Raw genomic sequence first — 20,661 nt, 5'->3', positions numbered from 1 at the left:
AGAAGCTCATATACAACCCTTCTTCCCTTCGAGGTTTTTCTAATGTCATATCCCATGTCTTACTAGCAGTGCACAAATATTTTCAGTATAAACATTTTATTTTGGTCAAACTATACCAAATGGTGCCAAAATATCTATGTAATTTTGAGTGAATTTTTAGACCTTAATTCAACATCCTCATAGACCAGAGAGAGGGGAGATGTGTAACAAAGCCAATTTTTTGCGTTAGAATTTTGTTTTTACCTTTACATTACCTCGTTACTGTTTTTTCTCCTGCACTCTAGTAACAAACTTTTATAACTGTCTCAAAACTACCCCTTCAGTCCTGCCTCATTTCTCATCCTTTACCTCATCTACATTTGGCCTTAAAACCACAAACGCACTTAAAAAACAAATTGTGCTTTCTCCCCCTTTCCCTTTAAATAGTTCTTCCACAAAAGTCAAGGATATTAGTCACCAGTTAAAAATAGAACAGTCGAGTTTCCCTTAGTTATATCATCTCTTTAATAAATTTAATTCCGGGGGGTTCGTGACTGTGCATACTTGTAGCATAGGGCTGTTTTGCTCCTGATCAGACAGGAAACTACAAGTTCATTTCCAAAATAGCGTTGGAGAAAGTTAAGTAAGGTAACAACTATTCAAAGATGTGCGTGCTAGTTCCCAGAATCACATGCGTCTTAAATGAACCTCTTTTCAACCACAGGAAACCATTTATAAAGGATGTTGATTAATTTTTTTTAAACCAAACTAAGAAGTAGACCTGAATTATTTTTTTAAAGACAAGTTTATCGTAAGGATGAAAACAAACAAATAAACAAAAAACTACAACCTTTCGCTGTCTGATTTCGACTCTGTCTTCTCTTCCGTGGGGCTTCTCGCCGATCCATTGCTATCGCCTTCCCAACTCATCTCAACCTTAAAAGAAAATACAGCGAGAAAAACAGATTAAAGCCAATTTCTTTTTCATGGAAAAGAAAAACTAAAGCGACGGGAAGCATCCCACCATATCGTGGGCTAGGAACCAAGATGCCTCCCGTCCAACACCTGCACTGGCCGAAGCTCTCCCTCCAGCCCAGCCGGAATTATCGCGCGGTTAGAAAAGGCTAAAGAGAAAAGTCCAGTCGCACCGGGGTTCCCCTGAGGGAGAGGAAGCTACACGCTCAACTTTACAGAACTTCTGAAGCACGCTTGGGACTAGAATCCAGGGCTGCTCCCCTCCCCCCCCCCCAGTTCCTCCCAGCTCAGGCCAGCTGCGCTTCATTTAGTGGCCAGGAGGTCCCAATGAAGGGCTGGGCATGGGGGCACACCTTAGGGTTCCTCTGAGCCTCAGTCCGCTCACTTGTGAAGTGATCTCTGCCGCTGTGAGCACTAGGAGTCGAGTGCGCCCCAACTTCACCTTTCCCCTTTAAACCTCAGCTGGTGGAAAGGAAAAGGGGCCGGACTTTGCTCAGAACCTCTTCGCCTCCCCCCTCCTCCACCTCACCCGCGCCATCCTAGATAGTTCGTCAGTGTTGCCGAAGGCTCCTTTTTCTCCTCTGCTTCCTCCTCCCCCTCTGTTCCATGTTTCCAGGGACTCTGGGTGTTCTCCGTCCCGGGAAAGCAGCACCCCGCGGGTGCTGAAGCCACGGAGGCTCTGACATGGAGCTCCTCCCCAGCTCTGCCCGAGTCTGGCCCCGCGGCAGATGTTGTGATCCTCCTAACTCCAGAGGCAGACTCCGCCACCATCCTCTCTCCAGTCCTTTAAAAACCCAGGACTGGACAGTGTGCCCTCCTTTCGCTGGCCGCGGTGCCACTGAGTCCTCTCCCTCTCATCCAGGAGCTTCCCGGCTCTCCGACTGCCCATCCCTGAGCCATGCACTCACCTGGCGTCCGCTCCCTCCAGTAGCCTGTGGAGGTTCAATATTGGAAGAACGGGCAGAGCAAAAACCCTCTTGGAGTCTTATGTGGTCTAGCAAAGCGAGCCCTTTAGAGCGAAAGACCCTGAGCTTCTGGTGAAAAAACTCTAGAACCTTTGGCAACCTGTCCACACCCTCTTGTGGCCAGCCAATCAGCCTACACTTACTTCAGCAGGTACTTTGGTTTAAAGACTCCAATTTATTAAAGCTTGGTAATTTTTAAAAATAGATTATAAAAGACATATTCAACCATCTCCTCGATCCTTAAAGTGTCCTGTTTTGCCAAAGAAGAAGCGGAAATATTTTGAATGGTAAAACACAGGCAATAATTAGGGACTGCGTCTTTTTAAAAGAATTTGTAACTTAAAAATTTTATTTTAACTATAATACAAGAGTATTGAGGTGTTATGAATTTTGTCTAGGACAATTATGCAAAGATCTAGACTTAACCAGGATGTTTAGCCTTTGTTGTTTTTTTTTTGTTTGTTTTTTGTTTTTTTTGAATATCACAGACTTTCTGGCAATCTGCAGAAATCTTTCAATTTCTTTCTTAGAATGTTTTAAATGTTTCAATTACATATAGAGGGTTGGAGTAGTTGAGTTCTAAAATCCTTCCAGCTCCAAGTCTATCATATGGTGTGTCATATGCTAGGACATCTATTAATTTCCTATAATTCTCCCCTTTCCTGAAGATCTTCATTGAATTTTCTTTATGGTTAAATTCCCCAGCCTTCATTTATTTTTTGTCACAAATTTAGGCGAATAGCACTTTTTAAAAAACTTTCATGGGTAATTTAAAAAATTAAAACATAAATATTTTTGTTTTCCTTGGAATTGCTGCTATCTCTTGAAAGCCTCTTCAAATTAAAACCAGCTTACTAATATGAGAGTAGCACATGAAAGGAGCATACATAACATATTTAAAATTCAGCTCAAATAATCTCCTTTTTTTTCTAGTGTCTCTTCTTCAATTTCACCAAAAGAAATACAATGTTCTTATTGCAATGAATGTAAGCAAATGAATAGTAATTCTTCACTCCATTTTTTGGCTATTGTTTCTTCTCCAACTTTTTTTTGTTCAGTCATTTTAAAAATTGTATCTGATTCTAACCCTCTCTGGGTGGGCAAAGCTATTGGAGTGGTTTGTGGTAAATTTCTCTACTTTATTTTATAAATGAGGAAATTGAGGTAAACACCGTTAGATAGTTTGTCTAAGGTCACATAACTAAAAGGTGACTGAGATTTGAACTCAAGAACTTTCTGACTAAACAATTTTCATAGGCAACTTTAAGCTTGATTAGTAATCTTCTTGACTTCTATCATCATTTTGCCTCAACATTTCTAACTGCACTTCATAAATCTCTCATATATGTACCATATGAGTCACTTATCAACAAGGACACATGCCTTCATGCTTCCTACCTTTTGCTTATGCTGTGACCCACCCTGACATGTTCTTTCCCCATCTGCTTACCCAACTCCTGCCTACTTTTCAAGTACTAAGTTCAAATTTCACCTCCTTACTGCAATATTACAAATAATGTTAGTCTTTCCCTTCTCTGAATGACTGAACTCTGGATTTTCTGAATGGTATGGTACTATATTATATTAACAAAAACAGATATTCATTCACATAGCTCTTTAGGATTTACAATATACTTTTCTCACTACAACCTCCTGTGGTGAGATAATGTTGTTATGTCACAGTTCTTTTTTATTGTCCTGATTCAGTTTCCCTAATTATCCTGATTTAGTCCTGCCTCAGTTTCCCAGCTTCTCAGTTCTGCAAAACCTCCCCTTCCTCTTTATCAGAATACTTGATAGAACATCAGAATGCTATGCTTCTCCCCATCCCAAGCTATCAGAATATCAGATACTGTCTTATCAAGATGGTTCTCCCCATGTCTGAGATGCCTCTCCCTAATTGTCATCCCCATCTCCAGTGGCTCACCCCACCCTGTCAGTCCTATTCCACTCTCAGCACCCTGACTCCGCCCCTGCCTCAGTCTACCCTCTGTATCTGAGCCTTGTGTATATATGTCACTGAGAACTTATTTGCTTGATTCTTGGAGGCGATAGTCTCATTCAGTCTGGGACCAAACATGGATCCATTGGTCCTAGTAAATCTCTCCATTTAATAAATTATTAAGTACTCTCTAATCTCTATCTTGTTCAGTTTCTCCAGAATTACATTTTGGAGGCTTCCCACGGAGATGTTAGAAAAAGCAGGATTAGAGATAAGAGACTTTCAGGTCTCTGGATGGCTGGAGATCTGAATTCTTGGCCTGGAGAGGCTGGCCCCCTGGATTTTTTTTCCCAGAGCCTCCGAGAAAGAGAGCAGTTTCCAGCCACAATTCCAGTCCCCATGATGGACACCCCCATTTCGGCCACAGAAGAGTTTGGATAGTACCTTCTGGGGTACCTGTTCTGTTATGCTAGCATCTGGATTCCCAGAATTATGAAATGCTGATGGGCATAAATTCTGGAAACAGGGTCTTCTGGACACAGGGGACTCTCCCTGAGTGTCTGAGACACATCTGGTTCTGTGTGCCAGTTAGCACAACTCTGAGCATTCCAGAGTATAAATCTGGGTGTCTTTTTTAAAGATACCATCTGGCTAAAAAAAAAAAACACAACAAAACTCTGTTTGGAGGGAGCTGACAACGTCCCTCAAGGCTAGTATAACATTTCTAAGTAGCCCCAGTCTGTGTTAAATGTTTTGTTTCATGTTTTTAGCTGCAGTCAAGTCCATGTGACTTGCTTCTCTGTCACTTGTTTGTCCTGTTAGTTCAGAGCTTTGCTAAATTAAGAAATTTGGGAATTAGTTAAAATTTACTGAAGATTTTAAACTTTTAAAAAACTGGCACTCTGGATAGTTTAAATTCCAGTGTGGCTTGAATCGAGCTACCTTAGATAAGGCCTCTGGAGAACAAAAGGAGTTTATGCTAATTGCTTTGAACTCAGACTGGAGAAAACATCTGATTAGAATGATTTTTAAAATTGTGGAAATAATTGTACTGTTGCCTTTGCTGGCCAGATTTGTTCTGAGTATTCTTTTGGGCAATTTTAAATTGTGAGAAATAATTTTACTATTGCCTTTGCAGGCTAGATTTGGTTATCTTTGAATGTAAGAAGTTCTATTAGCTACTCCAGCTTCCCACTGCCTAGTTAAGCCTGGTGGGGGCAGGTTACCTCCCTTTCCCTCCCACCTTGTCTCCAGTGGAGGGAAGGGTGGGCATGTGGAATCCACACACACATACATTAAGTGTGTTCCAGACTTTTTCTGCAGAGGCTTGGCTTTGGAAAAAGATTTCAAGAGTTAGGCCCGCTTTTAAGCTAATTGATCTGTAATTTGATAAGGCTGTTTCTAAAGATTTAAAGGATATTTTTAAGAACCTTTCAGATTCTTTTCTGTAGAATTGGGTATTCTGTATAAATTTAATTGATTGTATCCTGAGCACATCATTTAAAGGGCTTTTTGTAAGTAATAGTTTTTCCTTGTCCTTTTGAAAAATGTTTCTGTTAAATATGAAAGCTAACTTGTGAACTTACTGAAACCAATTTATTACTATTATCAATATGAGGTTATGGTATTTCTGAAAGTTTAATATTTGTAAGATACTATTGAATACTTTAATCATATTAGGATGTTCTGTATAGGATATTCTAAGTTTGATTGTATTAGGTCATTCTAAGGTCATTTGAAGAGCCTCTAAAATAATATTTTTTTGTCCTTTTGAAAAAGTTTCTATGTGGACAATATGTAATTTGGAATATTTGTCTATGTATTGAGTATTTTTTTAAGCAAACTGATTTGTATGTATAATGTTCACTTATGGAAACATCTGCTTAGATATGAAAGAAGTGAACTTACTGAAACAAATTCTTACTGTCATAAATATATGATTATGGTAAATATCTATTTAGGATATATCTGAGTCTTGGTTAATAGAATTTGTTATTAGAAGCAAAATTCTTTGGACTTATAATTAATGCTATTTGGGAGTTTTAAAACTCCACCCTGTGACAGTTAGTGGGACAATTATCTAGAGTAAAAATGAATTAAAACTATTTTATCCTGTTTTGGTGAAAGTTAAGTTTTAACTGCTTATGGGTTGTGTCCCTACATTTTTTCCTCCTGTAACTAATTTCTATTATCAGAGCAACGGTCAATATAAACTGTCAATGCAATTCAATTATGTCATACCTTGCTATTTCCAATCTGGTTATATGTTATACCTGGTTATATGTAATCATTATATCCTACATACTTGGCAAATGGGTATTTATCCTGGTTGTCTATATGTTACTGAATATTTGTGTCTGTGGATATTGAGGTTTTTTTAAAGTTTCTAAATAATGAGAAGATAAAAGCCTAACTGCTGTTTTATCTATTAGGAAATTGCTGGCCAATTCATATTGTCCTCTTCACATTTTGTATCAGTCTGCTCTAACCTTTATTTCTAGATTTTGGTCAATTAGAGGTATTGACTTGCTTCTGGATCGGCCCATCAGGCTTCATGGCCACACCCTCTTTGGACTCTTCAGCAGAAAGCAGTTTTTGAGAAGATCACTGCTCCTGATGATACTGGGGAGTGGGAAAGTGGTTGAATTATTGTTAAAATTTTAACTGTATCACCGTGCTTAAGATTTTTTACAACTGGGATTTGTTAAAATTGTTTAACTATTGCTGTACTTTTGAGGGAAACTGTTTAACTATTGTTGTATGTTTGAGGGATTTTTAGGAAATTTACTAGTCTGTTATATATAGGAATTTTGATTCACTCTTAGGATTTATATGTGGAATGATAATTTGATAATTTCTTTTCCGTGTTAAAAAAAAAAAAAAGGGAGGAAGGAAACAGATTGAGGCTGGTCAGGAAATTGGGAAACTGATGTATTTTTCTTAGGCACTTCTGGCCTGCCCCTATTTCATTAGTTCAGATTGAATTGGAAATTATTCAACTCCTTGCTTAAAATTTACTAAACTATGATTTGCTGGAATCCCTTATTCTGCTGGAATTGCCCTGGCAGACTCAGTTTTGGGGATTATTCTTTAGAAACAACCAGTAATTAGACACCTGTTCTGGGACTGGCAGTCTCTCTGATCTGTTTCTCCACTCCTGTTATCCCAGTTCCTTAATTAGTATTTCAGGATTTTGGTATTAGAACTCTAATAGTTCGGGGTTGCCTGCCTTGGTCTAACTGCATAATTTGCTCAGAAATCTATCTCCTAGTAGCAGCTCCTGTTCTATCGAGAGGGGACAGATGGCAGTACTCCAGGCCCCACTTTTTCCCTTTTGGAGTCCCTGACAGACTTGGGGTGCCCCTTTTAGGATGGGCAGCAGGATTGTCTTGAGCACTGCTACTCAGTAGAGGCTGAGTTTAATGCACAAATGACCACAGACCTAACTCACAGTGAACTGTCCATCTCTGGCTGAGATGCTCCCCAACTGCAGAGGACCTGAACAGGAAGGCCTATGTGTCTCCCCAAATGATACGTTACAAAGAATGAAGAAGTTAATGAAGAAGTTACTAAAAACTATTTCAGCTTGATGTCAAGAAAAATATCTTAATAATTCATACTATACAAAAGTGTTAGGATTACAAGGTGAGAACTCAGGTTGTCTAAACAATTCTCTGGCTCAGAATTCACACCTTTGGTTCAGGCCTTTGAAGAAAGTTTACATCTTTGGACTTCTGAGGTAGAGTTTACATGTTTAAAAGAAGTTTGCACCTTTAAGAGGAGCAAGATCATTGGTTGAAGTAGTTCCCCAGGCCCCGTTGAGTTCTCACTAGCCCATTCTCTTCAAGGATAAAAGAGGCAACATTGAGCCTAGAGAGGAGTCTGACTGGGAGATTGAGTGTAGATAGTGGTCTGGAAGGATAAGACTGGACCTTTATAATTTGGCGACAAAAGTATAATGAGATTTTTCAAGAAGGAGTGAGTTTCTTCTTCTTGGAGGATTTCAAGCAGAGGCTGGATCCAGCTAGTCTCATTCAGCCCTGGGACCAAACCATGGATCCATCCCAGTAAATCTCTCCATTTAATAAATTATTAAATACTCTCTAATATCTATCTAGCTCAGGTTCTCTGGCGTTACAATGTAAATATTAAAAGTCACTGACACTAACCTTATAAGCTTTACATAATTGTAAAGGGCTAGAACTGAGCAATGCACTTGGATAATGAAGCACGTGAGACTAATTGCCAATTGGACAGTTCCCTATTAACTTGTTTGAAGGTTGACCCTCCCCAGCTGTTCTATGCTGACTTGATTGGTGGGACAAAGAGGGGGAAGTGATGTGTGTGGGAGTAGGAGGAGGAAGAAGAATTGACACACAGAAGCTGACTCAGTCTCTCCTGGTGTTTGAGGGAGGAAGGTGTGTGCGAGGTTGCTAGGCCTAAACCCCTGACCTTGACCGTAAAAGATCAAGAATAAAGACATTTAGTGATCCTGACTCTGACTGATTTCTGGGAAGACAGAGTTCCAGCATTTTGGCGCCCAACGTGGGGCCCTCCTGGCAGTTACAATTACTAGTCTGCCCTAGGCCCAACAGAGAACCTTTGACCACTGACCTTTGCAGTGTCAACTCTACCTGGCTTGCCTCCTCTGAGGCCTTCAAAGGTCTCTGGCCACGATTTCTTGAATCTATAGTTTAATAATCGGTAGCACGCTCAAGAACAGCCATGTGAAATCTTAAAAGCCTTTATTATACCTACTCACATAATGCCCTGACTTGTTAGTTCCAATGAACACCTGGTCTGAAGACCCACGTGTTCTCTACCAAACTCCTTACCTCTGGGCTATCCATCAGTTTGGCTTGGCTTGGCTACCCCAGACTAGGGAGCCAGGTTAAAGAGAGCGACTGCTATCTGCAGTGGGCTTATAAAGGGCCTGTGAGGTCACACACACAGCCAACCAGCGAAAGAGCTGTCACCCATTACGAAGCTACCTCACTATGGACAGGATCCCACCCACAGGGCAGTCCTATATCCACAGAGATTACTTCTGGGCCACTCAAATCTCCTGTTGCACTGTGGTGTAGCCCCTTTAAAGGGCCCTTACACATAATGTCTTATGGCATTATCTCATTTGATCATAAAAACTCATCTCCTATACTTCCCTCTTTTTCTCAAGATCGCCACCATTTTTTATGACCTCAGAATCATATTCTAACCTTCATTCAATACATCTAATGCATTGCCAAGTCTTGCTGATTCTATCTTCATCATATCTTTCTAGTCCATCCCTTCTCTCCACTTGTAAGACCATAAACCTTGTTGTCAAGAGCCTTGTAACTTGATGGGTCTCTCTACCTTAGGTCTCTCCCTATTTATAACTATTCTCATCAGGACTATCATGGATATTCCTGAAGTACAAGTCTGACCATATCACCCCTCTGCTCAGTAAACTAGTGTTTCCCTTTTACCTTTTGGATCAAATATCAGTAGCTACTTAATCTAATCTATATTGAGATGGAATCTCCAGTATGATATACCTAATAACTATTAGCTGGAAACATCTCATTATACTTTTGTATAGTATGAATTATTAAGATATTTTTCTTGTCATCAAGCTGAAATAGTTCTTTGTAACTTCTTCATTGCCCTTGATTCTGTCTTCTGGGGTCAAACAGGACAAATTAAATCCTTTTACATAAAAACTCTTCAATACTTGAACACAGTTATTGCTATGAATCTTTCTCCAGATTAACTAGACCTATTTCCTTCAGCTGTTCTCATATCACCCTTTCTTTCTGTTTTATTTACTTGTATATATCTGATTTTTCCCCTTTTAGATTTTAAGGGTTTTTTCTTACTTATTTTTGTTCTCTTGAACATCTATTCCTGGCACAAAGTACCAAGTCAATGAATGTCCACTGGAAAAAAAAATGAATTGATTAAAAAACTCTATAGATATCCACTTTTATCCTAACTCCTCATAAATCATTTTCAGAGCCTATCCAGGATAGATACTCAAGATATCTGAGAAATGGACTCAGTCAATTCATTTTATTTTTCCAGAAAATAGGCATTCTCATACATTTGCCTTTTCTTCTTTTTTTGTTAAGTGAATTGTTAAAATCAATCACTTTTCAGTGACCATACGCTTCATTTAGGAGATCCCTACAATATCACTACTAACAAGAATCTGTCCAGCACAAGAAATTTTTCTTTCATTTGACATCTGAAAGGTGATGCAAAGGGTAAGGGGATGTGTATAAGTAGGCTACCACATGTTTCCATGGTTTAATTGCATGCAAGAAGCAGATTGATGGCTATTGTAGAAATAAATGATCAGAAAAGGAAATAAACCAGTTCTGCAGCTAGAGTGAGGGAAAAAACAGACCACTTGAGTGCATCAGTGATAGATAAATACATGGATGATACATCAATGGATATATAGGTATAAATAAATGATAGATCAATGTATCAAATTGATGATTGATAAACAAATGATAGGTTGATACTAAATGAAATTCAGGAATAGGTTGATGATAGATCAATTTATATTTAGAGATAGATAATAGAATGATGACAGATTAAGGAAAATGATATCTTTATCAGAAAGGAATAGATCAATAGATGTTAGTTTGATGATAAGTAGATAGATGCTAAGTTATTAGATGAAAAATTGACAATGTGATATATTGTTTACAGATATAGGTAGATAGATGATAGATTAACAGATGATAAATTATAGATAGAAAAACAGATGGGTTGGTGGATGGATAGATGAAGGTAAAAAGCATGGATGAAGTATTTGCTATATACCAGATACTGTGCTAAGTGTTGGGAATGCAAATTCAAACAAAAAATATTTACTCTCAAAGAGCTTATATTCTATTAAGAGAAGACAACATAAAAAGATGGAAATAGAAAAGTAAGGGAGAGTTACATGTGGTGCAGTGTCCTGTGGACATAGCCAAGAAAACAAATGGTGGCCTGTTTCTAGGTAAGACAAGTCAAAAGTTCACTTAGCAAAGACCCAGGGACAGAATCCAAGGTTGCATTAAGGAAAGTGGAGTTTGGATGGCCTGAGTATACATAGATACAAAAATGCAAAAAATCCTAAAGCAAAGTCTCTGGCACTCTGGGCAGACTTCTGTGAAGGGTTTATGGGAGAATCTAGACATAAGAATGAGAATGAATAGAGGAATTCTGATCTCTACCATCAGAAACATTAACCATATTAAAGAGATTATAGATCCAGTGTAGTGTTCTCTTTGGTTTGGTTCTCCTGGGGTCTCTGGGAGCCTTTGGAGGTCTTGGGAGCAGCCTTTCTTTCAGTTCAGTAATCACCAGGAGAACAGCCAGGTGCTAAAGTCCAAATCCTTTGGGACTGGGCAGCTTTTTTAGAGGCCTTCTGGAGTCTTGGTTTCAGTGGAGAAAATGCAGAAGGAGAGCCTGCCATGGTGCTGATGAAGGTGGAGAGAATCTCTCTGCTCTCCATCTGGCTGAATTTGTCCTAGCTTATATACTCTCTTATCATAGGTGTGAATTTTGTGGAACTATATTAAGTACATATACTGAACTGGAGAACTGTTAAGCACCATGCTAAACAATCATTTTCTTTATCAACTCCACTGAGTTAGCATCTTGCAAGAATCCTTATTTCAAGTTCAGAGTTCTGGCCCATAATAATCCAATGATAAATGTATTGTGTGCTTAATATATCATTTTAGTGAAAGGATGATACAGAAGATGTTCAAGGCTAGATAGAATAGAGGATATGGATTACTCAACAGTTACATCACATTTCTCAAAGCAGGAATGTCCATACAAGGTTAAACATCTTACTCTACATAAACATAATGTAATGATCTCATGCATCAGCCTTGAAATTAGCCTGTTTTATTTGGTAAATAACCCTGAATGCAATTATATTCTTGTACATGGAGAATCAAATATCTTCTTTCCATAATACTTCCAAAAGAAGTCTTATAACTGTCAATTAGATATGAATGGGAATCAGCAGATACAAAAAAAAAAAGTTAACTAGAAGTACATTTACACTAAAAACAGTTTTCTAGAAATGACTAGAATTTATGCCTGAGTTAACAGCTCATGAGTTTAGAGATGGAAGGAGACTTCTTATTGTTTAGTCATTTCAGTCATGTCCCAGTCTTTGTAAGCCCATTTGAGATTTTCTTGGCAAAGATACTGAAGTGGTTTGCCATTTCTTTCTCCAGTTTATTTTGCAGAGGAGGAAATTGAGGCAGTGACTTCTGCAAAGTTGCACAGCTAGTAAGTGTCTCAGTTCAGTGTGCTCTATGGAACTTAGAAATCAACTAATCCAGTTTCTTCAGTTTACAGATCAGGAAACTGAGTCCCAGAGAAGTTAAGGTTCATACTGCTAATAAGGAATAGATCAAAGTTTAGCCCCAAATTCTATGTCTTACCATCATATAGTCTTTCCATGGCAACATGCTGAGGTAGTCCTTGAATGAATTAATGGACAGAGCTACTTATTTCTAATATCAAAACAATTCAGGTATTGTATATCTAATTGCTCATTTAGACATAATGAATTCCCTGTGTGAGACAGAATAGAGCTATTATTATGCTATTTATATAACACTTTGAGGTTTATAAATCACTTGAACATATATTATCTAACTTGGTCCTCCCAACTCTTGAGGACAAAGTATCACTATCTTCATTTTATTGAAGAGGAAACTCAGGAAGATAAGCAAAATTACTTGCTCAGATTCACATTTGGCATTAGACATCACAGCATTAGAATTTGCACTCAGCTCTTCCTGACACCAACTTCAGCACTCATCTACTGGACCGCCAAGTCCAAATGGTACAGTGTTCCAGAAGATCAAAAAATTTAATAGGATTTTAATCAAATGTAATAAGTTTTCATTCATTTCCTAATCTTTTATCCACATGTCATAGAATTAATTAATGATGGGACTAGCAGTATTGATTTTATAATTTGCTTTATAAAGAAAACAAGATTATTTTTTCATTTTCTTTCTTTCTTTTTTTTTTTTTTTTTTAAATCTATACCTTTTATGGAATATTATTGCTCGGTAAGAAATGACCAGCAGGAGGAATATAGAGAGGCCTGGAGAGACTTAAATCAACTGATGCTGAGTGAAATGAGCAGAACCAGAAGATCACTGTACACTTCAACAACAATACTGTATGGGGATGTATTCTGATGGAAGTGTAAATCTTCAACATAAAGAAGATCCAACTCACTTCCAGTTGATCAATGATGGACAGGGGTAGCTGCACCCAGAGAAGAAACACTGGGAGGGGAATGAAAATTGTTAGCACTAATATCTGTCTGCCCAGGTTGCATGTACCTTCGGATTCTAATGTTTATTGTGCAACAAGAAAATGATATTCGCACACATGTATTGTACCTAGACTATATTGTAACACATGTAAAATGTATGGTATTGCCTGTCGTCGGGGGGAGGGAATAGAGGGAGGGGGGTAATTTGGAAAAATGAATACAAGGGATAATATTATAATATATATATATATATATATATAATAAATAAAAAAAAAATTTAAAAAAAAAATAAAAAAATTAAAAAAAAAAAATCTATACCTTTTCTCTAAGGCCCATTAGCATGGGCCTCTCTCCTTATTGGTCCCTTTATGGGGCTGAGCAGAGATGGCTAAAAGTGGAAAGCATGAGGTTTCTCTAGCCTTATTTGGGATCCTTCAAGAGAAAAGATGGAAGATACCAACTCCACTTCTAGAGGCGACTTTAGGAGAGGGGCTACCTAAAGTAAAATTTTATTGATAGATTTGGGTTTTGCCTTACCCAAAGGTCTAAATAAGTACTCACAACTGAAAAATAATCGAACAAAGCCAGACTATTTCTTCCAAGTAGTCACCTTGGAAAGTGGTACCTACATTCCAGTAATGTTGCTACAGCACACCCTAGAATTCCCTTGAAAGCTCAGAGCACCTTGATTTTCTGAATATCCCTGGTAGTGGGAAATCTCTGTCCTTTAAGAGGAGAATAGATTTCTCTAAAAAAAATTAAACTACCAAAAGTCCATTTGGAGCTGCATCTGGTAGATAAAGTAGTTGACACATTTGTCAACTTATTTGTCAGCTTACTCTGGCTGTGGTAAAAGTTTGAAGTATAGCTGGAGAGAAGATCTCTTTAAACAATATTGATTTGATGTATTGGGTATATTTTTAAGATCTCATTACTCTTTAACCATAAACTCTCTGTCTGAAGAGAATTGAATCAGAGAAAATCTTGATAAGAAATTTATCTTAGGTAGTTTCTAATTTTAGAAGAGAGAATGAAAATATCATTTCCTGTTTAGGTATGTGGCTTTATAGTCAATGGACTTTGAACGAAAATGAACTCAGCTGAACTCTCTCCCTGGGGCTCTGGTTCAAGTTAGTTCAGCACTCCATTGATATTCTTTCAGCTATTTAAAGAGAATGGACTTTTTTAAAAGGCACAAACTGTTTCAAATAAATCACCATGACAGAGGTTATGTTATCAGAATATAAGCTCCAAGCTAAGGTGTAATTACTCTGATCTGCTTTTAGAATGAAAACTTAAGAGTAAATGGATTTTATTTTCGAGTTGTAGCTGGTATCCCTTAACACAGAATCATGAAATCTTAATTGTAAGGGCAGGTCAACAGCCATCTACTCTAACCTGACCTGAACAAACATCCTCTAGTAATAGTAGTAGTAATTTATTAGCTAGAGCTTTAACTTTTCCAAAGATCTTTATTTCTAAATCTTATTTAATCCTCACAACAGCCTTAGGAGGTAGGTGCTATTATTGTTCCCATTTTACTGATGAGGAAACTGAGACACAGAGATTGGGATTTATTATAGTATTAGAGCTCCCTGGAGGCCTCAGGGTCGGCCAGAGTCAGGATAAGCACAAGTCCTTGGTCTTTGGGGGGAGAAGTGAAGGAGATGGACAAAACTTCCAGGAGTTTTGCCAAGAATCCTTCCTGGATTCTAAATTCCACACTTTTCTAGCCCTCCAGCAGCTAAGTGAAGTTCTCTGTCTCTTTCACTCCATCCCCAATCATTCCCTACAATTCTCCTAACCCCAAGTATTGAGCCAGCATTAACTGTAAGAAGAGAAATTCCAAACACATGCTAATAGAGTTATTGTCCAATAGGTAATTAGCTTTAAATGTTCCGCTGTCTGATTCACATGCACTCCTTTTAAGTTTCAGCCCTTTACTATACGTGACTAAGGGAGGGTTAAACTCAGTCTTCCTGATTCCAAATCCAGTGTTTTCTACAACAGATGCACCAAATACATGACCAACAGGGAGCCAACACTCCCAAATGTGGCTTCTACCAATGTGGTTGGGAAATATTTGACAAAAATAAATAAAAATACCATCGAATATGGCTAATTAATGTCATTTTCCTACGTCAATACATGATCCACAGGGTTCCTTGTATATAGTTTAGTAGTTGCTATTTCTATTTGAGTATGACACTCTGTACTACAACCATACTAAGAAATAGTTATCTGGCCTTTACTTGAAGCCCTCCAGGGCAGGAGAACCCACTATAGAATAGTAGCAATCATTCAAATATATATATTTTTAAGACAGCTATTTATTTCAGAAGAGCCATAAAATTCTTCTCCTAAGCTGCATCCCCAATTTCTTTAATTGATCTTCTTTTGGAATGATTTCAAGGCTTTTTGCCATTCTGGAAGTCCCCAACACTCTATAGCATCAATGACGCTCTTAAAATGGGGCACTTCAAGCTAAACATAGTACTCTAGCTGTGCTGGAAGCAGAACAGGATACAGGGCAGCTCCACCTCCCTGAGGCATTTAGAGTGTACCATAATGCTTAGATCTCCAGCTTTAGAGTCAGCAAGACTCATCTTTCTGAGTTCAAATCTAACTTCAGATACTTAGCTTACTAACTGTATCACCCTGGATAAGTCATTTAACCCTGTGTGCCTCAGTTTCCTCATCTGCAAAATGAGCTGGAGAAGGAAGGGCCAATTATTGCCAATCCAAAATGGGGTTAAAAAGAGTCAAATACAACTGAACAATAACAAACCACCTCATACTGGATATGAGGGGACTACACTATGTCACTCTGTTCATATTTAGCATAAAGTCTGCTACAAACAAAACTTTTTTTTTTCTTCAGATGAACTGCTATCTTTTTCACCTTATCCCTGGGAAAGTTTTTTAAAAAAGAAGGCAATATTTTACATCTATCCTTATTGAATTTCATCATATTAAGATTGATGTCCTGTTCTGTCCAAACAAGGACTCCGATTCTTTTTCATGCTTTTTGATGTTGGTGTAAAGTGTTTTATATTTATTTTGTGGATTCCTTTGGGTTTTACATCATGGCAATTTCAATCTTCCCTACTCCCACTCCAGACAGAAGCATTCCTTAGGGATAGGAACTATATCTCTGATTCCATAAGATCTGGACTTGTGATTCCACTGATATAAGAACTCTAGAGAGGAAACTCCATCTACAAATACAGGCTGCATTTTTGTTGCAGCATCAAGCTGTAAAGAATTACCTAGAGCCCTGAAACATTAAGTGATTTTCCTAGGATCCCAGAGGCAGGTCTTAAAACCAGGTCTTCCCATTCCAAGCCCAGCTCTTTATTCACTTTACCAACCCTGCCTCTCATCATAAGAACTCCCTTATCACAAAGAAAAACAAGCAAAAATGCCCAATGGGATGACTATATCTGACAAGTACAAGTTCAATGTTAGTTGTCCCCAACTATAAAGGAGAAAAGCAAGTTTCATTATCTCCAGGACTTTCATTGCTTTATACTTAATGCATTTGAATTCCTCCTAATGAGCTTTTCATTTTACATTGTTGTGTCCTTGTGTATATTGTTCTCTTAATTTTATTTTGTTCTGCATCAATAAACACAGATCTTCCCATGTTTCTCTGGATTACTCATGATTCTTACTACATCAAAATAGTATATATTTACATATTTTAATTTATCAGCTATTTTTCAAATAGGTACCCTCCCTTCATTCCTAAGTTCTTTGCTATCAGTTTTAGTAGATAGACCCAGTAGAATATTTTGCTTTTAAATGTCATTCAAAATAAAAATTTTCTGAATATTGTCCCCCCCCCAATTTTAAAAAATAAATTAGTAAAACTTTGGCTTGGATGGGATCTCACAGATCCCTTTTTCCAACTCACATTTTTCACTTAAAATCAACACCCATAGATATGAAATCACTTAGCAGATATCACTCAGTCAGAGACAGAGCTGAAAATAAATCCATATCCCCAAGGCGTTGTCCAGTGCCCACTTACAGAATTTCAAGTTACATGGTCTTACTCAAGAATGTTTACTTTGAACTCCAAGTTTGACTGTATTTGTCCTTTTGAACTCCTGTACTGCATCTTAAAATCTAATTTCTAAAAGAATAGTTCTTTCACATTGTCTTAGGGACTGGAGGAACAAAGACAAGGAAGTGGTTTGAAAGGCAACTTGAGCAATAAGTATGGTGACCTTGCATAGCCACATAGCACGTCACAGGTATCATCATGGAAGTGTCATATAGAGTTTGTTCTCACGCAGAAGATTCTGTTTTTTAAATGCTAAATATATTTTTTTGATGTCAGGGCATGAAGTTGAAATTCTGCTCAAACCAATTGCCCTTCAAAGTACATGGTGGTAAGATGCAAAATGATATTGCAAAACTAGAAATTTTATTTATGATGAACTAAAATAGAATGAACAGAATCAAGAAATTTAGAGATACCTGAAGGGGAATAAGCCTTTGTTTAACAGGCAAATGATGGATTCAATGCCATATACCTCAACCTAATAGTAGAATTTAAACAGATTTAGTGAATCAACATAAATCACTTGGTAAACTTTAAAATACCATATAATTACTAGCCATTTTAACTATAAATTATGATTTCTAGGCAGGTGATTCCCAGATCTATATATATCCAATTTAAACTCTCTCTAGTGTTCTCTTTCCTTATCACTAACAGAATATTAAATATTTCCAAGTAGATGTCTCACAGGCTTCTCAAACATAGCAATAGAACTAAATATCTTTTGTCTCAAACTTGCCTCTTTCCCAGATTTCTCTATTTCTGACCATCTTTTCAGCCATCTGGGATTACACTTGTGGTATCACTTTCAAATATTTGCTGTCACTCATTTCACATATCCAATCAGTGCTCAAACCTTGCTCTTTATATCTCCATAACAATACTTGTATTCATCCCCTTCTTTCTATCTATAGAGCCATCACCCTACTTTATGTCCTTTCACCTCTTGCTTGGATTATTGCAATAGTCTCCTAATTGGACACTGCTTAGGTCTCTTCCTATTCTAATTCTTCCTTCTTATAGTGGCTAAAGAATTTTGCTAAGGTTCCAGTTTGGTCATGTCCCATATTCCTCTACTCAGTAAATATTTTTGACTCTCCATCAGTTCTAGGAATTGGGATAAATTTCTCTCTTTGGCCTTTAAAAGCTTTCACAAACTGATTGAAACCTGCCTTTCTAGCCTTTTAATATATTGCTTCCCCTCATTCCTTCCATGGTAAGGTGAAATGACCATATTGTTCTTCCCATATGAACACTAAATTTCCCATCATCACACCTTCGTACTTGCTTTCTCTCTTGCCAAGAACACACTCTCCAATTACCTCTTCAATTCTATTGATATCCTCAAAGATTTAGCTCATGTCCCATCTTCTATCAGAGGGGTTTCTTAATCTCCCCAATTTCTACTTTCCTTATCCCCCAAATTACCTTGTAGATAGTTTGTCTCTGTGTGCATGTGTGTGTGTATATATATATATATATATATATATATATATATATATATATATATATATATATATATATATATATATATATATATATATATATACTTAGATATATACTTATATATACATACATATATATATATATATATATATATATATATGTGTGTGTATATATATACTGACTTAGAGTCACTAGTATCTAAATTCAAGTCTGCCTTACTAGCTATGTGACTCTGGTTCTATATAATTATGAGCTTTCATCATCAACATCATCATTACTATCATTTGACTGGCATGGGTAAATGAACTTTTTGGCTTCAGCAATTCCTGAAGGTCATCATAAAAGAGTGACAATCTGTAAATGGAGTAACTGCAGTGATGAAATCACGAGTCCTTGTATATTGAAGTAAGAGTAGACAAATTGAAACTTGATTTGGAATGCTGTCCACATTCTCAAAAAAAAAATGAACTTATTGCATATCATCCTTGGCTTTTAGGAAAAAGGGCAAGAAGAAATCTATTTGGATAGAGCTGGATATTGAGAAGTAGTTCTTCAGAGTTTCAAAATTCTTTACAAATAGTCTCATTTGATTTTCATTATTATTATCCTCATATTACAGATGGAGAGATTGAGATGAGGTAAGTGACCTGCCATGGATTAAATATCTAGGAAGTGTATTTCTGACTCCAAGTTGCCTTCCATAATTTTTTTTTTTTTTTTGCTGAGGCAATTGGGGTTAAGTGACTTGTCCAGGGTCACTTCCACTAATATGCATTTATTGAACCTGTTCTTCAATCACAATGGCATCTCCAATAGGTCATTCAACATTTGTCCACTTCACTGGTTTACTTGTAGGTGCACAATATACTCTCTACCTATTCTGACCCTCATGGTCAACCATTTCAATTTTATCCTTGATGCCAGCTTGAGATTCCCATAATGATCTAGCCTTCTACTTGTCTACTGTGCTATCTTCCAACCTTTATCACTGTATCAATCATCTGTATCAATCATAAATCTTCAATGACTCTTTCTTAATTACAGGGTAATATCCAAAGTCTTTAGCCCAATTTTGAAGACTTTCTACAATCTGATCTCACTCTACCAGTCCTATCTGCCACTACTTTCCTAAGCCCATTGTTCCAAATAGAGTCATTTCCTTGCTATCTTTTAAACAAACTCTCTATTTTTCTTCCTTCAAAATTTTTTGCTCATTTTATTCCTTCTGTAAGGAATGTTGTCTCCCTATCTTTCTATTTCTCCAAACCCTATCCATTTCTCAATACCTGTTCAGTTCCCACATTCTTTCTTCAAATCTATCTTTACTAATTTATACTGAAATGATCTCTGTCTCTGACTCTCTTAGAGGAGAGATTTCCTTGCAGCTTTTCCTATTATTAACTACTTCCTTCTTCCATATAATTACTCTTTCATCTAATTCCATATCAGTGCTACCTCTTAGGTTTCCTCCTCCCTTTTGGCTAGATTAATATTCATCTCCAAATTCTGTAGGGTAAGTGTACTTAAGCATACTGTCCTATTCCTCTTTTCTTCTGTTTCCATAATCTATCCATTGGTCATCACATCTACTATCATGGTTTCAAATATTAACACTAAGTGATTCCCAAATTTTTAGTTTCTACTCTAACCAGTTTTCTGAATTAATGTAATTAAATGGGTTATGAAAAACAAACCAAGAAGCTATTAGAATTAATAGAAAACTGCCAACTGGATAATTCCAAATGTCCCACAAGCAGCTCGAACACAACATGTCCACAATGGAACCAGTATTCTTTTACCCAGAGCTAATGCCTTTCCTCTGGACTTTCCTTTTTCCATTCATCAATTAATCAATCAATAAACATTTATTAAACACCTACAATGTTCCAGGCATTGTGCTAAGCACTGAAGATACAAAAAGGAAAGGCAAAGGATGGTTTCTGCCATCAAGGAACTTGAGAGGAGACAATGTGGAAATGAAAAATATGCAAAG

The 20,661-nt window shown here is 37.3% G+C and overlaps 1 protein-coding gene across 9 annotated transcripts in view; it reads right to left on the bottom strand.

The window, feature by feature from the left end:
- Window positions 1-20,661, bottom strand: part of ABCB1 (ATP binding cassette subfamily B member 1) — a 193,776-nt gene that overhangs the window by 80,764 nt on the left and 92,351 nt on the right. For 4 of the 9 annotated variants that reach the window (XM_074266626.1, XM_074266632.1, XM_074266629.1 and 1 more), the window contains one exon: window positions 830-915. In XM_074266626.1, the coding sequence (XP_074122727.1) occupies window positions 830-909 (80 nt within the window). In that variant the 5' untranslated portion in view covers window positions 910-915. Of the gene's footprint in view, window positions 1-829; window positions 916-1,003; window positions 1,025-1,044; window positions 1,091-1,307; window positions 1,448-1,483; window positions 1,683-1,862; window positions 2,030-20,661 lie in introns of those variants that run through there. The other 5 variants (XM_074266631.1, XM_074266633.1, XM_074266627.1 and 2 more) reach the window with 5 other exon arrangements.

This window comes from Sminthopsis crassicaudata, chromosome 5, assembly GCF_048593235.1.
Source record: "Sminthopsis crassicaudata isolate SCR6 chromosome 5, ASM4859323v1, whole genome shotgun sequence".
NCBI lineage: Eukaryota > Metazoa > Chordata > Mammalia > Dasyuromorphia > Dasyuridae > Sminthopsis > Sminthopsis crassicaudata.
This window is presented reverse-complemented; position numbering and strand designations above follow the sequence as displayed.